The sequence below is a fragment of the Clupea harengus genome, chromosome 17 (genome assembly GCF_900700415.2).
Source record: "Clupea harengus chromosome 17, Ch_v2.0.2, whole genome shotgun sequence".
NCBI classification, from domain to species: Eukaryota; Metazoa; Chordata; class Actinopteri; order Clupeiformes; family Clupeidae; genus Clupea; species Clupea harengus.
In genome coordinates this window covers 14256474-14279857 of record NC_045168.1, presented here as the reverse complement: position 1 = coordinate 14279857, position 23384 = coordinate 14256474, and the positions used below count along the sequence as shown (strand labels likewise).

At 41.3% G+C, this 23384-nt stretch overlaps 1 protein-coding gene across 2 annotated transcripts; it reads left to right on the top strand.

Annotated features, from left to right (window-relative positions):
- Positions 1-18565: 18565 nt before the first annotated feature.
- Positions 18566-23004, top strand: rdh12l (retinol dehydrogenase 12, like). 2 transcript variants are annotated; one of them, XM_031583816.2, is made up of 7 exons: positions 18566-18786; positions 19069-19201; positions 19884-20039; positions 20142-20246; positions 20589-20798; positions 21667-21859; positions 22468-23004. In XM_031583816.2, exons 3-7 carry the CDS (start codon positions 19898-19900, stop codon positions 22568-22570), a joined length of 753 nt encoding a protein of 250 aa, XP_031439676.1. In that variant the 5' UTR covers positions 18566-18786; positions 19069-19201; positions 19884-19897; the 3' UTR covers positions 22571-23004. The 2 variants fall into 2 exon arrangements, with proteins under 2 accessions (XP_031439676.1, XP_012695113.1); XM_012839659.3 differs by having other exon boundaries at positions 18571-18786; positions 19086-19201.
- The last annotated feature ends 380 nt before the right edge of the window (positions 23005-23384 follow it).

Below are 23384 nucleotides of genomic sequence, written 5' to 3'. Positions count from 1 at the left end.
TACTGAGAGGATATTGGGTTTCTGAGAGCAATATTAGTCTGGGAGGGAATGAGTTTGTTTACTAACACTCAATTAATCTCAACATAGGGCTTAGGAGAAACCTTAATGCAGACTCTTGGAGGAGCACATCAATCCTGCTTCAGACACCCCCCCCCCCTTCTCTTCTTCTCTGCATGTTTTACATTTGTTCCCAGCCAATGCATGCCCTAACTCAGCTAATCAATGTCACTCTCGATTAGATGAACATTCCTAATGTTGCTCATGAAGGTCTAACCCTGGCAGTATGCTGACTTCAACCAGGTATGCTTGGAACCAGGATGGAAGACATAGAATGGGAGGGTGATAGTGTGGTGGTGTTTAGTAACAGGAGTGAGAACCACTGCGTCAACCAAAGGTCTGTCTGAGTTGTTTTGCGCAAAATAATATAAAATAATATACTTTGGTGCAAAATAATAATGTTTTATTATTTATAGAAAATAATAAAAAAAAACGTAATACAAAAGTAAATTGGATTTTGGATTTTCAATCGTGTTTTTCTCGAAAGTACACTTGGACCTTGTTCATTCTTAGTTGATCACTGGTCGAAAGGAAGTTAAAGCCTACATTAAAACAAATCTAAAAAGTATACATTGTGTAATATGGTAGACTTAAACTCATTCGACAGTCAGTGCATGCGATACTGAACCCATAAACTACAGGATGTTAGAGATGTCGGGCAACTACAGTATGAGCCATATATCAAGACAGCTGCAAACTCCTCACAGATGGGAAACTAGAACATGTGGAGAATGCATCAATGAGCAGGAACTCATTTTTTTTTTTAAAGATGAGTGGACTAGCATGGATCTCACATGACTTGACATGAGGATACAGAGGAACAGTGAACTGGTGGTCAAACTTGTTTAGTCAGTTCTGAGAAGTACTGAAGGAAGATGAGGGTGAATGTGTGTCCACAAACTAATTTATTTTTGTATTCTCCCTCTCTTTCATCTTAGTCTCTAATAGCTGTACTGGTATAGCTGGGCTGAGGAAACTATTCGATTAGATTAGATTCAACTTTATTGTCATTGCACAGAGTACAAGTACTGAGACAACATAATGCCGTTTAGCATCTAAACAGAAGTGCAAAAAAAGCAGTGCAGAGTATGTATATTTGTATGGTAGTAATATATAAATAAATAAGTAATAAATAAATATATACAGTATGAAATAGATATGTGCAGTATGAACAGTATTGATAGTATAGATATGACATAAGTATATGTAAAGTGCAGGTGGAAGTACAAGTGATGGTAGTAGTAGAAGTATATACAGAATAAGGTAAGAGGCATGATATGATATAAGTACAATGAATACACTATGGACAATGTATATAAATAGATATAAATATGAGCACACTATAGGTGAAAAAAGTACAATACAATATCCTGGACAATACAAAAATTAAAGAAAGAACATGGTAATTTAGAGATGTATAACATCCTTTTCCTGTTTTGCAGTTAAATAAGTTTGTTTGCTTATTTAGCTTTGACAGTTGTGAGGGTATGTCTCTCTCACTATCTATTGGCGCGAAAGCTCACTGTTCCCTGTAGCATCCGATAAGACAAGGAGTGGAAGACATGATAGCATCAGGGTGTGCCAAAAGGGCCACTTCTTTCTGGAGAGTTCCCTTACTGTTCAGACTAGAGCCACTCCAACTAGGTCACCCACATTCTGTTCTGTTGTCACCCAGATAGATGAGCCTTGGAAATGGAAAGTGCTTTAACAAAGGCTTGTGAGAATAGAAAACTGATGGCCGCTTAGCTCCAAGTACAGCACACAACGACATGCCACAACAACATGCCACTGGTTCTTTCTCTCTCACTTTCTCTCCTACCTTTAAATCCCTAGTTGAATTAAGGCTTAAGGGTGTTTGGGGAGACATTGACTGACTGTCAATCAGTGAAAAGGGTTTTGAAAGTCAAAATATCGTTCTTTCTTCTCACACAGGAACAAGCACTCTCTCCAGTCGTCCGGTCCTTAATGAGTTCCCTCTGTGCCCCTGCCCCCGTGGTATGCTGGCCAGTGCAGCTTGCACAGCCTCACCCTCGAGGAGCTAGAGTTACCCGCGGGGCATCACAGGGTCACCACTCTCATGTTACCACCTGTTAGCGGTGGTTGGTGGCCTTCCCCACACCTCCCTCCAGTGTCCCTGAAGTCTCACAGCTCCAGGGAGAGTGCTGGAATACTCCATGGTACTCAGGAGATACAGAGGACAGGAATGAGGGAAGTCTTTCAATGAACCTTTTGTGCAGACTGGTTGATCGTGAATGTCTTGAAACTACAAATCGCTGGGTTTGTGGTGCACGATTGTCAGGACTCCTGCCCGATTTGAGACTGTTGATCACCCTGCTCGGCATTCTGTTCTTCGTCCTGCCATGTGCTTTTGTTTGTGTTGTATTTTTGTTTTCCTATCCATGTGCTGTTCTGATGATTTTGTTGTGTGATTTTGTTCCCCCTGTCGATCTCTGCCCCTGTTCTGTGTCTCAATTATTACCTTATTGGTTACCTCCTGTTCCTGGTTGTTTTCATTCTATAATCTGTCTTTCCGTTTATTGGTCTGTGGATTTATACCCTGCGGTCTCCTTTGTTCTTTGTCAGATTGTCCTGTTCATCTGTTTTGCTGTTTCCCATGCGTCACAGTTTTCTATAGCGCCGTTTTTTGTGTGTGTGTTCTTTGTTTTTTGGTTTCTCAGCGTTTGTATGCTTTCCTGATTTTTGTTACCTCAGATCCTCTTTATTTAAGTAAATCTCACTTTGCTTTACACCTGCCCTCTGCATTTGAGTCCTATCTTCCGCTGTGTGTGGGTCCTCTCTACCGCTGATACCCGACAGAGATCATGTGACTTATGTGGCAACATGTAGTCTTCCCTCTGCTCTGTTGCTTAGCAACAGTTACTCCCTAATGTTTTTTTATTTTATGAAATGTTAGAAGCAGAACAGAAAAACAGTCAAAGAAAATAGCATTAGCATATGTTGAGAGCCAAGCCTTTGCAAAGATACCATTCTCATGATCATAAACATGGGAGTGGAAAGATAAGCATTACAAATGTCTCAATTGCCTTTAGATATTGGATCATTATGGCAGTTATTAATTAACCAAATACGGGATAATCAGGCTAAGAGCTGTCATTTATGTTAAGGAAGCCAGACTATAGCCTTTCCTGTTAGTTCTGTCTTTGGTTGTTAGGGTGTGTGCTGATGTGGTGTTATCTCCTCTTTCCAGGAAGTGATCAGAAAGATGGCGCCACTGTCAACAATGGACAAAAGACTATATCAGAGAACACACAGGCATGTGCACATGTACATACACACAAACACACACATACACACAAACACACACATACACACAAACACACACATACACACACGCACGCACGCACACATACACACACTCACGGGCACACACACGCAGGCACACACGCACACATACACACACACGCACAAACAAACACACACACATACACACACACACACACGCACACACGCACACACATACCTCCTCAATTCACAATGCTATACCTGAGCAGAAGAAACTAATCCAGGCATGCTGTGATGTAATTCCAATCAATGCTGTTTCAAAGAATGACAGTGAGTCTTTACCATGCAGGGATTATTGAAAATCGCTTAAATCCTCAGCCCAGTGCATCCCCATGGCTGGTTTGGCTTAAGAAGATAAAAGATTAATCTGAAACTAAAAAAAGATTGGACCACTCATAAAATGGGAGCCACTGAAAATTGTCCCAAAATGGAGACTTGACTCCGTTTAAAATGGCTGCTTTATGTGGCAGTGGAGCAGTGGCAGTGTCTATGTAACCTATCCCTCCCTGTATGTTTTCTATCCCTCTAGAGTCTAGACAAAGAAATAGCAATACAGGGAAGCAGGGGGTAATGCATCATACACAGAGGACTATATACATTTTCATGGTCTCAGTTAAAAGACCACCAGTGCCATTCTGACCATCATGGTCAATCAGACCATCAGTGTAACTCTGAGTTCAGGATTTGTTGATGAAATGCAATTTCCTTGTGACTTTATTATGCCAGGTTTACAAAAGAGCAAAGAATGTCTACAAAACCTTCTCTCTATGCTTCGTCTCAGCCTCTTTCGCTGCCTTTTTTCTTTCTAGTTCTCTCTTCTTCTCTCTCTCTGTATGGCTTCATATGTTTTCCCTTGTGCTTTGAGCTGAGACTGATTCAACACCTCCCCCTACCCAAAGTGAATCGCACGCTACGCAAACATCAAAACCATTCTTCAGATTTGTGTATGTGTTCACATGTCATGCCGTTGGAAGGAATGGTGGTTCCCCTATCTCCTGTCTCTCCTCAGAGACGCCATTGATGAGAGATGGCGCGGGGGACAAAGACATCAGGTGAGGAATCATGAAGATCAGCAGATGAGAATGTAGACTATCTCTGTATTTACTAAGGGCGTATCATAAGGATATAGATGAGGAGACAATAAAGGTTCACAAGAGGTACACAAGAGGTCAACAGGAGGTGAACCCAAGGCTGAAAAGCAGGATATGTGTAGCACCACAGTAGGTCATGCGGTTCTGCTGGAGCTGTTCATGGTGTTATAGCTGTGTTTATGGTGTTATAGCTGTTTTTGCCTGTGGGAGCATCTGGGAAAATCTGTGGTGACTAAAATGTATTTTTTTCAGCTTGAGGGAAACATTTGATGAATGCATTTATTTCCCACAGTGTGTCTATGCATTCTGGGAAGGTAGGATACAACATAAAACAATGATGTCAAAGATAGGGAGCTGACTTCCTCATACTCACATGTTACCATGGCAGCTTTATGGCTGCCCATAAAGCAAAATGACTGCAAGTGTAAAGAACACATGTATGTTGTGATATATGCACAAAAATCAAAAATGATGAATACATTTGTGAATACAAACAGACAGTTGACACTTCATACATATAGGTTCCCCTCCCCACGGGCAATATTTCTGTTTAAGTCCCATTTATGTCACTTACACACCCATCTGTCAATCCTTATCTTCGATCTTTGATATTATGTACCACCGTCCCTCGTCTAAATCCCCATTTAAAACAGTTGGTGTTCCTGACTGGCGTTTAACCTGCTTGAAATGTTTAAGGCACGTGGGATAAAACAATGTACATAAAGACACACACACACACACAAACACACACACACACACACACACACACACACACCCTCGTCCTCCACCCTACTGGAGACTTGACGAGGAGCAAACAGGGCAATGCTCCACCCCGCTGTGTTGACTAATAACATGGTGACGTTGATAAACACACATCATCCAGGATCATGGACATGCAGCCAGAGGGAGAAACAAGCAGCTACTCTAACTCTGCACACAAAGACACTTACAAGGGAGGCAATATGTATTCCCTGGAAATAGAGGTGCATTAAGAACAGTGCAATTGGATATTACGTTGGACAGACAACTGATTGAGAGCTTGTGGGAAACACTGAGTGAATGTGAAAGTCTTTGTTAACTTCTAAATATTTATTTATTTATTCCAGCTGAGTACACATCCTCTGGAGCAACGTTTGTCTGTCTGTCAAAGATGCCAGAGAATTAACAGACAGGGCCACAAATAAATATTATCTATTGACTTACTGCCAAGCATCTCTCTAGATTTCCTCCATGAATACGGCTGTCATCTTACACGTGATGATTGTCTGTCAACGGAGACTCATGGGTGTGTAGGTCTGTTTCTGCCAATCTCCCAATCTCCCACTCAAACCTGTCATTCAGTGTCTTACAGCGATGGACTCCATGGAGTGAGGCCAAATCTCTAATCTCCAGATGGTCCCACAACTGCTGTCACACTGCACTAGATTCCCAATAACATGTTTTTTAAGAACAAGTCCCTGTCAGGGGTGAGGCGGTGGGGGCTTAGATGCATCTCCACTGATTAGATGCAGACCACCAATTTCATTCTGACCATCATGGTCAATCAGACCATTAGTCTACCTCTGAGTTCAGGATTTGTTGATGAAATGTTTTGGCAAGACACACAATTTCCTTGTGACTTTATTATGCCAGCACAAAGCAAAGAATGTCTACAAAACATTCTCTCTATGCTTCGTCTCTTTCGCCTCTTTCGCTGCCTTTTTTTCTTTCCAGTTCTCTGTTCTTCTCTCTCTGTATGGCTTCATCAAAATAAATATAGCTATTTTTAAGAAAGCTACTGTCTCCTGCGCCGTGTGTGTTTCCTGCCTGCAACCCCATTCCAACCAGCCCACATCCCACATCGTGGGGTGGTCGACTCGAGCCAGCTTCACACGATTCTTCAGATATGTGTATGTGATCACATGTCATGTCTGCTGTTCTGCTCTATGGGGTGGGGTCTATCACAGGTACTTATCAGCGTTGGGGAGGTGGGGGCTTGTGATGGCAGGGAGATATCTGTGTACAGACTGGGATAGATAACCAAGCATAGCTGTTTCGTGAAAATATATATATAAATAGTTGCCATGGAGTAAAAATGACACTTATGAGACTGAGGAATAATTAACAGAGCAATAGATGTCATTGTTACATTGAACTAAGATCAAACGATTAGTAATAATATCTCAACAATGAAGAGAACATGAAGGAAAAGCTAATGAATGGTCATTCACTGATAGTTGTTAGTGTTTTTTTGTTTTTGTTAGATAACAAAATCATTGCCATAATCCAGTCCAAAATTCTCAAAAATGAGTGTTACTGCAGTGTGACACAATCCCTCGTGGCTACTGACTCAAGTGATGGTGTAAGAGACTTACAGAAGATGGAGCCACAGGAAATGTACCCAGTGGCTTGGCTTCAAACATAAATAGAGGTGGGATGTTTGATGCCACGCACTCCAAACACAAGAGTGAATGGGTGAATGACAGAGATAGGGAGAGAGAGAAGGAGAAAGCAATAGAAATGGAGGTAAAGTTTGAGAAAGAGAGAGAGAGATAGAGCAAGTGAGTGATGGAAATATCTGTGTTTGAAGAAGGGTCACTCCAGCTGTTTCACCAGATGGACAGAGACTGCTCTGCTCCTGCTTGAATCCATGTTACATCATTTGCCTTTCCTGTTTCATAAGCACTTTGGTTTCTCACAAGGCACAGACCAGCTCTAGTAGGATTCTAGCACCGTACTTGTAACATAACAGAGACGCCGTAATGAAGGTTTTAGAAGGGATGGCTTTCCACTTATTTTTTTAAATGGTCAAGGGTTAATAGTGATATATATGCAAACACACACCAAAGACAAAATGGTGATATATATGCAAACACACACCAAAGACAAGATGCTCAGGGGCTGAACTTATGGTGACCTGTCATTCATCTGACTGCACGCATACAGTTACAGTGCAACAGGCGCCAGATCTATCTGATTTACCCACATGTGGAGGCGCACACACAGACACACACACACACACACAGTCACGCACACACAAACACACACACACACACACACACACACACATACACACACACACACACACACACACACACAGACCCCCCCCCCCACACACACACACACACATACCACTACAAAAACATACAGCAGCATATCTCTGTGTTGGCAAAGCAAACACAAATTCCTCTGTCATTTGAAGTCATAACATACTGTTCTAATAGCCTGTCTGATTGCAATCACTTCCCCTCCAAAGTCATGGCAAAGGTGGGGGTGAGCTGGGGGACTCTAGGGACCTTGCGCCACTCCTCACGGGCACACTGAAGAGCCTACCAGGAACACACACAGCCTGCATAGTTCAGCTTGAGCAGCAGACTTTGCAGTATTACAAGTATTGGCTCTCAACCATTTGCTGACTGTAAAGTTGTGCTGTTTCACCAACTTCTGATAATCTATGACTGGCTGGAGTGCTTATTCAACCATCTGCGTGACTTGACGAATTAAACTATAAATCCACGAAAATATTTGTACTGTACATTGCATTTATGTAGTTAAAATCCTTGTAAACACCATAATGACTTGTAAATGGCTAAACAGCATATTATATCTTAACCCAATCCGTTTCAACCCAATTAAGCGATGACATACAGGATAACTTGTAAACATGTTTGTACTGTATGAGTAATGCATGCTATGAGGCATTTCGTGTAATTACTTAAAAGGTTTGAAATTTATATATTTTTTTAATGTAATGTACATTTGATGTGATACCTTTGGTGGCACTTCTAAAATATGTACAATCTAAAGCACAGACGGAGAGTGAATGTATGTGTAAGGCTTAGTCTTATATTGGATTATAGTAGTGCTGGGCAACAAGGAAGCTCTGTTCACGATGTGCAGGTTAATTAGTTAATTAAGTTAGTAAGTCAATTATCATGAACGTAGGACCCGAAAAGGCGTCTAAACTGGTCAGATAGGCAAGCATGTCGAATGACTACCTTTGACATGCTGTATCTGTGGCGCCAGAGATTTTTTAAGGTCAAAGTGGTATTAGCAGTGGCAGAGAAGTGGAAAGCCATTTCCTAAAGGACTGAAATGCTGTCCTTATAATGTTTGTGGGGTCCAATAAGAAGCATGGGCAGAACATCATGGATTATATAAAGCACACCTCCTTTTCATGGATTATATAAAGCACACATCCTTTTCAGAAACATGCCGACCAGCACCTTCAAAAAGAGGCTTATCAGAGAACAAAGGTCTTCATTTAGCAAATATTGAGAATGCCCTTAATTGTGTTAATCGTCAGGCCATTGTGCTTTCAGACAAGCTTACTAATGCATGACTTGAGTCAATGAGGAAATAAATCCATTGCAGTCCTTCTCCTTGTCCATTATTAAGACAACAAAAGCCATTGTGTCGAAGTGCTGATTGAGTAAAACACATCCATGCAGTTGTGGGTCAAGGTGGTGTCTCGAGGTCTGTCCTTTTGAAAGCAGATCTCATTATCCTAATATAGAACACATCACTTTAAGCATCTTAGCTAAATCCACAGCATTAGCACATATGCTGCTCATTAAAGACTCTTGCAGCCGTAGCGGACGTATCTAGAGCACACCTCTCTGACTAGGATTAACAAGATTCATGTAAGTTACAGAAAACCGAATGACCATTGTAAACAATAAGACCTCAGAAATGTATCAGTTTAGTATTTCTCAGCATTGTCTAATGTCTCCCCAGCTGACTCTCAGGAGTACAGGAGGCTGATCAAATTTTAATGAGACACAATGAGCTTCTATACATATACAAATACAAATACAAATACAACATTGAGAGATCTGAAGTAATTGCAAACACAATATTATGAGATCTGAAGTAAGTGCATGCATTGGTGCTTCTATTTATGCATGTTTATAATCTACAGATTCCTAGCTTTTCATGTGTATTAATAAGCTGCCAATGCCGCTTGGTCTTTCTAGTCTCATATTATAACATCTACGTTCATGTTTCCTTTGTTACATCATTCTCCCTCATCAGTGGCCATTATCTTGTTTATGATCAGCTTTGATCATATTGCTTGTGATCTTCAGGTATAAACAGGACACTATAGTACAGCATAAACATATGGGATAATTACATTTCCCTTTATTTCCAACAAGATTTCCTGTGTTTATGCAATCTGGCTGGTCACTGATAAGGCAGAAATCTGAAAAATGTTCGGCAAAGATATGAAAGCCTATGACCTTAAAAGAAAGGTCTTACAACTTGCCAGCATAATAGCCCCGGACTTGCTTGTGATGGGAAAACACCAACACCTTGTAATAGTTATTATTTGTTCATACGGGTTGATTCAGTTGGCATGTTTACACACCCACCTCGGCATTGGAACTTCAAGGTGATCACATCCCTCCCACTGGAACAGTCACCCTAAATAATTGTACAGTAACTCACTACGTTTGCCCAATCTCTACCGGATGCCCGATCCGCTCTGCACAAGTGCACATGCACAAGATTCGGCACATGCGCACTGCCAAATCCGTCCCACATTTGTGGGATCTTATTTACAGGGAAAGGCAGGTAGCCTAAACCAGAGTGGAAGAATAACCGTCTGGCCTAAATGGCAGTGTATGAAATGATCCTCCCAGCAGCCTTGGGTCATCATATTATTTTTATTTCTGTATTGATGACAACCTAATTTTAGTAAAACATCTTTTCACAATCACTATTAACAAAGCAAGTACAGTCGTACTCAGTCGTTGGTTGATATCGGCCACGCCATACAATCAGACCGATGTCAAAATACTTACAACTCGCAATGCATGGTTTCAACAGCATACAATGTTTACACATGCATGGTAAATCAGGAAGGAATAAGTTGTGATTCCGAGTGCCTATGTGTGTGCAGAACGGATCGGCAGCTGGTACGGATTAGGTAGCCAGTGTGGATCGGGCAGCGACAACCTTAATCACAGTAGAATCTTTGAAGCATGTGTGCATCCCTTGGTGTTAGGTGTGCTCCTTCCCTAAATTGGCAACTGAGTTGTGGGTGAATTGTATAGAGTAAAGAGAGTAAAGCGTAAAGATGATGATGGTCAGAGAGTGGAGCAGATTTGGAACACTACCAGTGTGGTGCTAACTAAAATCCACCGGTGGGCCGATATATGCTTGCCATCTGGGGATATTCACTTCTTTCCCAATTCTAACATAAGATAGATTGCCGTCTGTTGGAATTGTAACCACCAGCATTTTGACAGGATGATTTCAATTTGTCCTCAGAAGCAACAGTGGCAGCCATGATGCATGGCTATTCAAGGCTACCCAAAATTTGACCAACAAAATAGAGAACTCTTTATTAAGTAGTTTGGTGTTGATGAAATTAAGCTATGTGCTGCTAAGCTCTGCTCTGTTGAGCTCTTCTCTCAGGAGTGTAGTTCCTCCAGTCCTCCCCACTCTGATTGCACACCCCTTTATCTGCTTTGTTCTTCATTTAACATCCTTTCTTTGTCTTGCATTCACCTTATCTCCTCTTGACTGTTATTTCGGAAGACACAGAGAGCCTATAAATGCAAGTGTACACTTCACTTCCTGATTCAAATAGTTTAACTCAATGACCTTGGAATGTTCTTGAAATACTCACCACTCGCCTGGGGCATGTGGCACCCAGGGAAGGACTACAGCAATGCCTTCTGGCCTAACGTACACTTACAAAAGCAGTTTGAGTGTGACATGATGGGGCAACGCAATACACACATGTTAGCTGGAGCAAATGTGAGAAAATAATTCACCACAGAAGAAGTTGACAGACAAACTTCCAATATTACCTTCACTATATCTGGATTTCTCCAAGATGCTTATTTAGCAACCTGCCATGAAATATCATAACATACTTATCAAGAAAGCATGGCTATAAGCAACATAGATCTAAGTCAATACTGAACTGGATTAAACTTTTAACGATGTGATAAATGTGGGCTCCCCAAGTACAATCTAGGTGAAGTGTAGATTTCAGAATGCATTATTACAATGCACCCATTCTCCAGGATGTAATCCACACTATGATCTCAGCGAGCTCTGCTCCCTCTCTCCTAGTCTACTGCTTCAATCTTGTTTCCCTACTGCAGAGGAAAGGACCCAGTGTGATCCATCAAGCGCTCACAGCCTGTCTTTAGGCTCTGTACCAAAGCTCTGTGACCTTGGAATGTTCTTGAAATACTCACCACTCACCTGGGACATGTGCAACCCAGGGAAGGACTACAGCAATGCCTTCTGGCCTAACGTACACTTACAAAAGCAGTTTGAGTGCGACATGATGGGGCAACGCAATACACACATGTTAACTGGAGCAAATGTGAGAAAATAGCAGAGGACAGGACCCAGTGTGATACATCAAGCACTCACTGCCTGTGTCTAGGCTCTGTACCAAAGCTCTGTTGGCATGGAAACCAAGGCTACCCAATAAGAGAACTGGGACAAGACAGCATACATTGAGACCATTTTTTGACATGTATGTACATGTATTTTGATGTATGTTACTGTTTTTTTCATAAGTGCATTATGTTGTCATTAACAGTGAACTATCGAGAATTAAACTGATTAAACAAAAGCAAGCCTTCTCAGCTAAGCAGAGGAATTGTCATTCTACCCACAGCCTTACTGAAATCCAGGACTTAATTATTTAATTAATTACTTAATTCAGTGGCGGACCAAAGAACATGAGCTGGTAAAGAGGCCGTGAGCACCGTTAGACCCCATTGCCTACATTTCACCGACGACGTATGAGAAAGACTAGAAACCCTAGATGTTTTAAGTCTATTGACAAATGCGGTTCAGTGATCACCGTAACCACGGCAACATGCTAATCTTTTATTATGAATAGGCAAAAGCAAAATATTTGTCTGGGGACAGCTGAGATCTTTGTTGTCTCTGTCAACAGGGCTGCAACAGGAGGTGTGGGGACTATCAGGTTCACACTCAGTTTCACACATCTCCCTGACTCAGGGACAAAGTACGGATAAAATCAATGGCAGAATAGCTGTCTGGAATAGGTGGACTGTTTAATCAGAAACAGTTGCTCTGTGATATAAAGTATATGTATATGGTCTGTTGAACAGTTATGTTAGGTAATATGCCATTCTAAACCCTGTGTAGGATATCAAAAATCTTTGTGACAGGAATTCTGATAACTGTGCAAAAAGAACACCAGACCTAGTGTGTCCTGAATATTGACGTTTTCCAGTAAACTCGGTCTGTGACCTGAAATAGAACAGCAAGCACGCAAGTGTGATTCAGCATGGGGATTATGCCGTGTCATTTTTTTATATGGAAAATGTAGCTGCGTCATACTGTACATAAATGTACAGTTTCACAAGCCAGTATAAACCACACAAGACCCCTTTTATAATGCCACTCCATGTCCAACCGTTAAGGTATTTTTGGAACCCTGTGTGGAACCCTTTGGAACTTCTGTGTCTGTGTGTGTTTGTCTCTGTGTGTGTGTGTGTGTGTGTCTGTGTGTGTGTGTGTGTGTGCGTGTGTGCGTGTGTGCGTGTGTGCGTGTGTGCGTGTGTGCGTGTGTGTGTGTGTGTGTGTGTGTGTGTGTGTGCGTTTATGTCAAATGAGGGGGGTGGGAGGACACAGAGTTCATATTAGGAACAGCACATTTATAAAAATGTACTCTTATGTACTCTTGCACGCTTGTTTATCTGCACTAAATGGGAAATGCAGTGCCATTTGTAAGTCTTCCATTTATTTCGGGCACTGGTCCATGAATAAGTCCGAAGCCCTGGTCCAAACTGGCTAGCCCTTCTGTCTGGTTTAAGCCTGGGTGACTGCTCTGCTCTGCTCTGCTCTGCTCTCTGTCCTGAAGGCATGGTTGCATCCTTTCTCATCTGTTATGTCATCACGGCCAACAAGCATACTGCTCCCCTTTCCTCAGTGTCAATTATGGTCAAACAGTAGACAGCAGAAGATATGTCCCACACACTGAAAATCGCAATGAACTTGCAAATTGAGACAGGATGCCTCGTAGAAAAAGAATTTAGTTCAGTATTTATTTTGTTAACCTTTCAACCACTACACAGAATATATTTGCATTTACTTTTTGTTTCTCCTAGAGTGAGGGTTTAGGAAGACTTTCCTTTTGGAATTTAGTGCATTCTGTGACAAACATTGTCTATGAGGCTAACAGCAGCAGTTCAGGGAAATAATGTAGAACTAACTAGCATTAAGGCTAATTCAGCTATTTAGCAGTTAGCAGGCCATGGATTCATGTGTCCATCCACATTCATTATTGTGGGGTTGTTCTGTTCCAGCGGTAGCAGAAACGGTTGCTGGTGAGTTGATTTGTGTTGTATGTGCATATCAACTCAGCAGCAGAGAGGCCAGCACTGGATTTAGCTCAAGAATCCAGGAGCTCTTATATCTCTCATCTGATCTGAGCACATGGGTGCGGCGGCAGGCACAGGGCGGGGAAGCCACATGTCTCTTTTCTAACGGGAGCAGAGTCCCAGATCACTGATCACAGATCCCGGCCCTCTGTGTGGTGTCCTGCTCTTCTGATGAAAGGAGGGGCTCCCAGAAACAGAAGAAAATGGTCAGTGCAGACTGCAGTGGTGTGTCTGGGCCAAGCGGAGTTACTACATTTGATATTTAGCCAGGAGATCCACTTCTATTACTTGGATAACAATGAATAGATATCAACATTTATGACATCATAAAAGCAGTCCCAATATTTCTTATCAAAGTTCATTAGTGTAAACAGGCGTGTAGTATTGATTAAGTCTGCCAATTCAGGAATTTTGCCTTTACTTGACATACAGTATACTGCTGTATGGGCACCTCTATGCTATGGACATATTTAAATACTCATGATGATAATCAGCTGAAGACATTTAAAACCAGACTTTCAATACAGTAATAAGGAATTCTGGCACAAACTCCTTGATAAAGCACCATTTTGAAGAGACGGACAGCCTTGAGGGGGTGTAATGATTTACCGCTGACCTACAATATCGACTCCTTCAGACAGCGCTAAAAATAGCTGTCTCTCAGCCACCCCCAGTGCTGCACACCCCAGATTATTACGAACCTTCACAGTGCCAGACTGCAATGTCACTGACAATATCACTGTAAGGACTCACTGAATATAATGTATCTAGTTTATCACTGATGTAATCAATGACGAAAAGGGACTTTCAGTCTGTTCTGAGAGTAGGTGATAATGCCATGCCTACGAACATGTCTCTAGAGATCAAAGAGTGACATCAAAAGCTGTAGATCAAAGCAAGGAGGTTTGGGGAAGTTGACATTGGTTATGTAAGCTCTTTGGAGGAAAGGATGCATCTTTGAGATACAACAGTGGGGACAGCAATGTGTCAGCAAACCTGAGCTCGGACAGACCGTCATGCACAGCAGGCTATCATAAAGGGCTAAAAATAACAAGAATTAGGTGGCCAAGATTTGAGAAGAAATGAGATCTGGGTCTGTCTCTGGAAGCACTACATCATCTTACAACATCAAAACACTGTTGGAACATCTCCACTGGTGGCACTGGTAGCATATTCAGGTTCTGGAAATGATCAGTCAACCAGTACAGACATGACAGAATAAGTCCGCTAAAATGTTTCTGATAATATAATACTTATAAGGTGTCTGTGGACATACAGTAATTACTTGAATTTGTGCCATTCGACACATTAGAAAAAATGGGTCAATCGCGGCTTTTACTGTAAGTACTCTTTTGGGGAGCAGATTTGATTGAGGCAAAAGGTTTACATAACGTTGCCTTATCAAATGAGGTTGAGCATTACTGCCTTTGTTGCAAAGACCATTGATGGCCTCTGAATGCCCATGCTCCCTCCACAGACCCTCATCTATGTAAAGAGTCAACATGTCCTTATTGACAGGGGCTATAGTCAGACAGTGAGATAGAGATAGAGATAGAGATAGAGATGGAGAAAGAGAGAGAGAGAGAGAGAGAGAGAGAGAGAGGGGGAGAGAGAGAGAGAGAGGGAGAGAGGGAGAGAGAGAGAGAGAGGGAGAGAGAGAGAGAGGGAGAGAGAGAGGGGGGAAGAGAGAGAGAGAGAGAGAGGGCTAAATGTTCTGAATAGAGTGGCTTTGTATGTGCTGTAACTGCCTCAATTGTGGCAGGGTAAGGTGTTGGGGCTGAGTGTGGGTTGGGTGGCTGGAGGGCAGCATAGGCTCCTGGTTCATTGGGATGAACCTGTGCCTGGAAGTCTGGCAGTGTGTATTGTTCTTACCTGGAAACGTTTGTATGAAAACATGGTGAAATGTGGAATGTTGACTTTACCAAGTCTGACCTATTGGCTGACACGGAGGGAAGTGATATGGTTAACGTCTCTTTTCTGTGCATGCAACAGGTTAACATCGCAGCAAAACTATCATAAACATAAAGCATAGCAGACACGCAGATACAACTGTGAAATTCCTGTAACATAACAGATCATTGAATTTAAAACAGTGAAAAACGCAGATATAAATCTTTATATGCATTATTTATATTTATGCACCTGGTGCTCTGTGCTCTCGGACATAGACACACACAGACATAAAGTATATATACTAAACCCACATACTATGTTAGCCTCGTTATTTTGAACTTTAAAGTGCCCTGAATTGCCATGAGAGGACCGGCCATAAATGAATTCTAACAAGACAACTGATAAAACCAGAGCAAGATCCTATTTCTATTTATGGAGGCCTCTCCGCTGCTCTCCGCTGCTCTCCGGAAGACTTCCTTGACATTTCGGCTCTGTCCTCTGCCTTTCCTTTCCTATTAGACATGTAGCTTAGCCGCTGCCTGACCCATATGTGTGTGTGTGTGTGTGTGTGTGTGTGTGTGTGTGTGTGTGTGTGTGTGTGTGTGTGTGTGTGTGTGTGTGTGTGTGTGTGTGTGTGTGACTAAGGCTGGTCAGGCTCGTGCCCTTATCCAACCTACATCCCCAGATGACATTTGCCTAGTTTTTGATGCAAACAGAGAGCCAAAATAGAACACAAGGCGCCACATTTGCATTTGTCAATACAGGACACGCTCTTGTGCTTTTTCCATTTCCCCCGAATTTTTGTTTTGTTTTCCACCGAAAGGCCATTAGCATGAGGCAGGGGAGGGCACTAACCCTAGACACAGCAGACAGGTTAGGTTTTGGACTTGGGGACACAACTTGAAGAAACTTTCTTTGGTCACTGTTGATTGTGGAAGAGGTGGGGTCTTCAGGGCATTTTCCACATATATATATATCTCCCTGAGTAATCCTTAACACTGCCACTGATGGTTTTAGTCAGAGAGGAAAGGACACTGTCACAGTCTTACACACACAGACACACACACACACTCCACACACTTACACATGTGCCTGTGCATCAGGTTTGTCTGTTCTGTTTATGTATTTAGAGCGTCATGATGGTTTATCCTGGCGCCATTGTTCTACTTCCCTGGAATATTGTTAGGCGCCAGTATTTGTGAGAAGTAAACTGTTGTGGCTCTTCAGAATCCTAACACACTGTGAACCAACAGCCACAGTAAGTCAACCATGCCATTGCAACAAAAATATGTAAATATAAAAATAAAAGGGATATCTGATGTTATACTGGTGTCTGTAACATGCACTGCCGGTGTAAAGGACAACACCTAAATCTCCTAGTCAAAAAGGAAATTGTTTCAGGAAGCTAAGAAGCTAAGGTTTAATTAGCATTCTGGACCAATAGGAAACTCATGGGAGTTTTAATCAGAGGTAATCTAATTATAGCCTCTTTTTTCTTGTGTCCATTCATTAGGGAGCATGGGAAGGAAATGCTTACTTACGCACTATCAACTGAAACTGGACAACACACATCCTGTCACTATCCCCCTCCTACGTAATGTGTTGCAAGGTAAAACCTCTCTGGTGGCGGTGTACAGCAGATTCATAATGATGGCCTGAGCAGAAAATAACATAAAATATAATACACAATTTAGCTGTAAGTCTTAAAAAACGGGTACTTAGCATCTGCCTATGTTGGGTAAAAAGTAGACGCTGCCCCCTGTTGGACATAAATTCAAGGGATTAGAATGCTTCTGCATTTTAAAAAGAGAGGGGATACCCAGTGCTTTCAGTTATCAATTCTAAAAAAAATGCTTTTGTTTTTGTTCAACCTGTTCAACATTTCAAAAAATACTTGGTGCTAAATAAGGAAAAGGAAAGGGTTTTGGCTGTTGTTCCTCTGTTAGATGCAAATCCTCTATTTGAGTTCTGGACAGGTGAATGATGCCATGTGACAGCTCCCTCCAACTGGTGAGACATGGTGACTTAACACATGCCAGATTCAGAAACATCCTGCTATAGGGCACACACACTGTGTGTGTGTGTGTGTGTGTGTGTGTGTGTGTGTGTGTGTGTGTGTGTGTGTGTGTGTGTGTGTGTGTCTGTGTGTGTGTGTGTGTGTGTGACTCTGACAGTTACACAGTTACTGCAGGGGGCAATGATGAGGATTACTACCTGCTGGGGCAGATTACAAAAACACAATAATAATCATGCTAGGCCATAAATGACCTCAGTTGAACTAAGATCTGCCCTTAGTGCCCAGTGCTGTCTGATTCCTTAACCTTTCAAGGGTTTGTGACCGGTTCTCTCAAAATGGCACATGATTACAAATACAGGATACTTGCTACATCTTGTTTGTTACTTGCAGTCTAGGGGAAACTAAAACGACACTTCCCGCATAAAATGATGTTCCTCAAAATATTTGAAGATGACAAGGGTATACGCGTCACTACTTTTAAAACTGCGCTTATGCTGCCATCTTGTGACACAGTTGATGTAGCCCACCTCGCCAATGGGGACTTTCGCATATATTCCTTCTTGATACAATAATAGAGTAATGATACATTAATAAAAAAAACTATTATTAACAGATAACTAAATAATGTTAACAAATGATGTTTCATCTGCTTTCGCTTTGTTGGCTTGTAAATCTGCGTCAGTCTGACTGACGTCCCGTTCATCGGTACAAAACTAGGGCTACTTTTTACTCTAAATTTGCAAAAGCAATAAAAAAAAAACACAAATAAGAACATTTGAATAAAAGAGGCCGCTAATAGGTCTTAACTGTGATGGATCAGTTTGTAGAGAATTTGACCAGTGTAAACGTCAGAAACAGTGTATCCAATCATAATATCTGACGCACGTATGTTTACTTCCGGATATACATGGTACCTGTTCTTGAAAGCCCATATTGTTTCCTCATATCCATGAACTTGTGTGGAATGTGGAAGAGGCTCTCAGTATTCGCAATTTCATCTTTTCTGAATAAAGAAGGCGATACTCGGTTATCTAGCCTACATTGCTAACATGCAGGGAATAAGGTAGGCTATATTTGAATACAATTATTTTATAAATGTGACCCTCGGCTCGTTAGTCATAGTAGCAACTAAGCTGAACTGTTTTGACATCAAGTTTACTGTGTGCCTGGCAGTAATCAACCACACACATATGACCAGGTTTGTTCTGTCAAAATATTGAGATTATTCAGTCATTTAGAGTGAATACAATTAAAGTTACTACTGACGTGAATCTATTACTAAATTCAGTGAATGAATTACCTCTATAGCCTAGCCAACTTAGGGTGTGAACTTGGGTCGTGTAAGATTTGTGTGTTTTGTAGAAATGTATTTCGCCGTCCGTGGTCGTCTGATGTCAGACTTGATGACAAAACAGTTGTCATCACTGGAGCTAATACCGGAATCGGGAAAGAAACTGCTATTGATCTGGCTAAGAGGGGTAAGTTAACCTGGGATGACTTGCATTTTCCCCACCTCGAGTGTGTGCTTTGACTCAGTTGTTCCGACCATTACCAGTTGTGACAAGCTACATTGTCTCCCTCACTTTTTAAAAACACAAACTCATAATATTTGTCGATAGTTTGGCCAATTGTTATCTGTTGAAATACTTTAATAGCCTGAAAATGAGGCTACTCAATCTTCGCCTAATCCTGGAAGAGTCTGTACATGCATACACTCATAAGTATGGGGTAATATTTATTACCACGCCTTAAAAGGCATTTTAGCCTATGCACAGATTAGGGTGTTGTCCTTAAGCCATATTTCCAAGTGAATAACTATTGAACAATTGATCATTCCAACGTTCTATTCCACACCTTTATTTGCATTTCAGCCGGACCCACATGTGGCGTGTCATTCTGTTGTTATTACTCAGTTAGAGTAGCCAGCTACAGGAGCTACATTATTTAAATTCGTATTGGTAATAACAATAATTTCTAAAGGTTGGTTTGTGTGAAATCACAAATGCATGACTCAATCAGAATTTAATGAAAAGATGACCACATAACATAACTATAATCTGTAAGCATATGATGTATTCACTCACAGGTACAGTGTGGGATTAATCTTTAATTGAAGAGATTATAAAAACTGTTTGCGCTGATGTGGCTCTTTTTTCTCAGGTGCAAGGATAATCATGGCATGCCGAGATATGGAAAGAGCCAGTACTGCACTGAAAGAGGTTACAGAGGCTTCTGGAAACCAAAATGTGATTATAAAAAAACTGGATTTGTCAGATACAATATCAATTCGGGAGTTTGCGGAGTTGATCAATAAGGGTAGGCCAATGGAGGACGAAGTATGGCTGGTCTTACTATACATGTCTGCAATTGCAGTAAGTGTGTTTTTTTTCCTCTTAACTTTTACATCTTGCTTTTCAGAGGAGAAGCAGCTGAATATTCTTATCAACAATGCTGGAGTGATGGTGTGTCCCTATGGAAAAACAGCAGATGGCTTTGAGATGCAGATCGGTGTGAATCACATGGGTAAGGGAATGCATAGTGACTCTACTGGAGCACAACCAGGCACTCAGGTACAGCAGTGCGTCATCCATATTTTGTTAAATGGCCAGGTGATATTTTATTAGAAAACACTGATTAGGGTTAGCATTAGCATTAGCATCTGCATGAAATGGATCACAGCTGCTAAAAGTGTATCAAAGGTGGTTTATCAAAGTAGTTTGCTGAATGGTTTTGGTATACCTCACTCACTTGTTTCAATTGTATTGTTTTAGCGCTATATAAATCAAATATAATTGAATTGGAAGTATAACCTGCAGAAGCGATATAATATAACGGCATCCCTCTTCTGTGGGCCTGATCTTGCAGGACATTTCCTTTTGACCTACCTGCTCCTGGACCTTATCAAAAAATCCGCCCCTGCCAGGATCGTCACTGTGTCCTCTATGGCCCATTCATGGGGCACCATCAACCTGGAGGACATCAACAGTGAGAAGAGCTACGACAAGAAGGCAGCTTATAGCCAGAGCAAGCTGGCCAATGTGCTGTTCACGCGCTCACTGGCCATGAAGCTGAAAGGTAAGAATTTAGCCACGGAGAAAAATGGTCTAAATACGTCTAAACTGGTACAAATGATCAACTGAAGACTTGTGGTCATATGACTGACATTCCGCTATAGTCATTTGACAAGCATCCTACAATAAGAGCATTCAAAAATTCTTGTGAGCTCTGAAACTGTTACCGACTTTGCAGAACAGCAAAGTGTACAATTGTTAATGAGTGAGAAGTGATGCCTTTGTTTTGAATGTCTAAGGTTACGGCTTTATTCAATGTAAAATTGTCAAAAGAAATTTAAACATCTAAAACTTGCATACTTTGTACAGCAGGATTAATAATGAATAGTCTGAAGTATGAAGGTCTATGCCCACTGCTGATAAGTTTCATAAGAAGCTCCCTCATATGTTGTTTTTATTTCTTTGATTAACATAAAAATGTCATACGATTCTGCCACATAGGCATGCAACGGTGAACAATGGGTACAAAGCTGTACAACGAGTAAACCTCACTACTCACTGCCTTAAGAGACATACTAGCAACGAGTAAACTTCACTACTCACTGCCTTAAGAGACATACTAGCACTACTCACTGCCTTAAAGTAACACTATGGAGTTTCTGGAGCCACCAGGTGGGGGGCTTCTTTCTGCTGGACTATTCAGTAACTTATTTGCTGTATTGCTTTGTCTTGTGTGGCACTTGCTTGATGTTTGACTGTGTTAGGAAAGTTGCCTAAGAGACGTACTAGCATCAGACGCTAGCACCCATGGGTTTTTAATGCTCTTGCTAGCACAACTGCCTCTCCCAACCGAGAGAGCAGGTTCGAGACCAGTGCAGGACTGTTCTTCTCACACCACAGGTTACGAGTACATGCGTCTTCTTCTGCTCTAGGCGCCGGGGTGACCGCATATTCCCTGCACCCTGGAGTGGTGCAGACAGACCTATGGAGACATCTCAACAAAGCTCAACAGGCCGTCATGTGGATGGTCAGCCCCTTCACCAAGACCTCTGTGCAGGGAGCTCAGACCTCCATCTACTGTGCTGTGGCCCCTGAATTGGCAACAGAGAGTGGTGGATACTACAGGTAGCATCTTTGCGTGTCCTGTAATCTATTGAGAAAATGATAGCCCACGATGGCCCACCATGATATCAAGTAATTTGTAGGTTCTGTGATTGGAGATTTTGCCCACTTTTTAGAGATTTGCCTTAGAAATGTTCTAATGTACTTTGTACATTAATACATAATGAACTGCTAAGATCTAACATAAAAAAACTTTAAAAAAAAACTCATTTTTTAAAGTTTCCTCAAGAAAACCACCTGAATTATATTTGAAGGAAAAGGTTGCCCTTCTACTTACTAATTGAACATAGATACATGGAGGCTAAAGAATGCACTTGGGTTGAGAGACACATGTTCTGGTAAAGGAAATATCTACTTTTAACAATAGTTTAATTTGTAACTCTGCATAATAAAACTATTGCAAAATATTGTGTGGTTGTAAATAAATAAATAATGGTTATTGGCTCTACTTGAAGCGCTGGATCATATCTTCTGTGGCATGCATACATTATATTTACCATACCTTTTCATAATAAAGTTTAAAAGCTTTGTAGTGGCAGGTGCTTTGAGGTATTGTGAACATACAAAATGCCAATTTCTTGTCCAACATCAAACTCTGAATCTCTCCACAGTGACTGTGCTCCAGCAACCTGTTCCACTCTTGGCTCTGATGACACTCTGGCCCAGCGCCTGTGGGACCTCAGCTGCAAGATGCTCAATGTATCGTGGGACTAAAAAATGCCTTAAAAGCTGCCACTGCCTCTGAGGGCTATTAAGTACGGACAGGATAATGTTTACACAACTACAAAACCAAAATACTTTTTTAACCACTACAAAACCACAAGGCATATTTCTAATGAAAAAAGTTGCCTATTGGTTATTAAGTAATTTTGATATTTGTCATCATGCACTAGCAAACCATTCCTTTTTGGAAGATATTTTTGTGACTAACCCTGACATGTGTCTGATTTGCAAATATTTTCAATGGTTATATGGTATATTTCACTAAACATTTATGATAACATATTGTAAAGGAATTTTCATATTAGATTATTTAAAAAAAAGAAATGTATAATTTTAATAAAGCTGGAAATATCTGGATTTAGAGGACAGCAAGTGTGTAATTAATGTGTATCAGTATGTACAGACATTAAAACCACTACTAATGACCAAGTTTTAAATATCGATTTCATATGATTAATCAGTTGGACATAGGCTTAAGCACAAAGCGCCATAGATCGTCTGACATCATTGGATTCAGTTCTACCGTCACTGTATACTGTGCGTCATGGGAGAATGGGTTTGTTGCGGGTTATTAGTCAAAATAAATGTTTAAAGTAATCCTCCCAACCCTGCAAGTAGTGTGCATTGTCGGTGTCCCTGTATTTGCATACAGTACTCCCCCATACATAGTTTGGTCCTTTTCGTTCCCGACACTACTGTGTTCTACACTACAGCTCTAATAAATGTCTGAAATCTAAGGATGAACATGATGCCATGCAGTGCCCCAAATGAGATGACCAGAATCCTGATCTTAAAGAAGTCCTGA

What these genes read in the sequence shown, in the direction of transcription:
- rdh12l (XM_012839659.3), top strand. An exon ending in GATCGGTGTGAATCACATGG is followed by an intron (nt 20,247 to 20,588) that starts GTAAGGGAATGC and finishes CTGATCTTGCAG; the next exon opens with GACATTTCCTTTTGACCTAC. An exon ending in ACTGGCCATGAAGCTGAAAG is followed by an intron (nt 20,799 to 21,666) that starts GTAAGAATTTAG and finishes CTTCTGCTCTAG; the next exon opens with GCGCCGGGGTGACCGCATAT.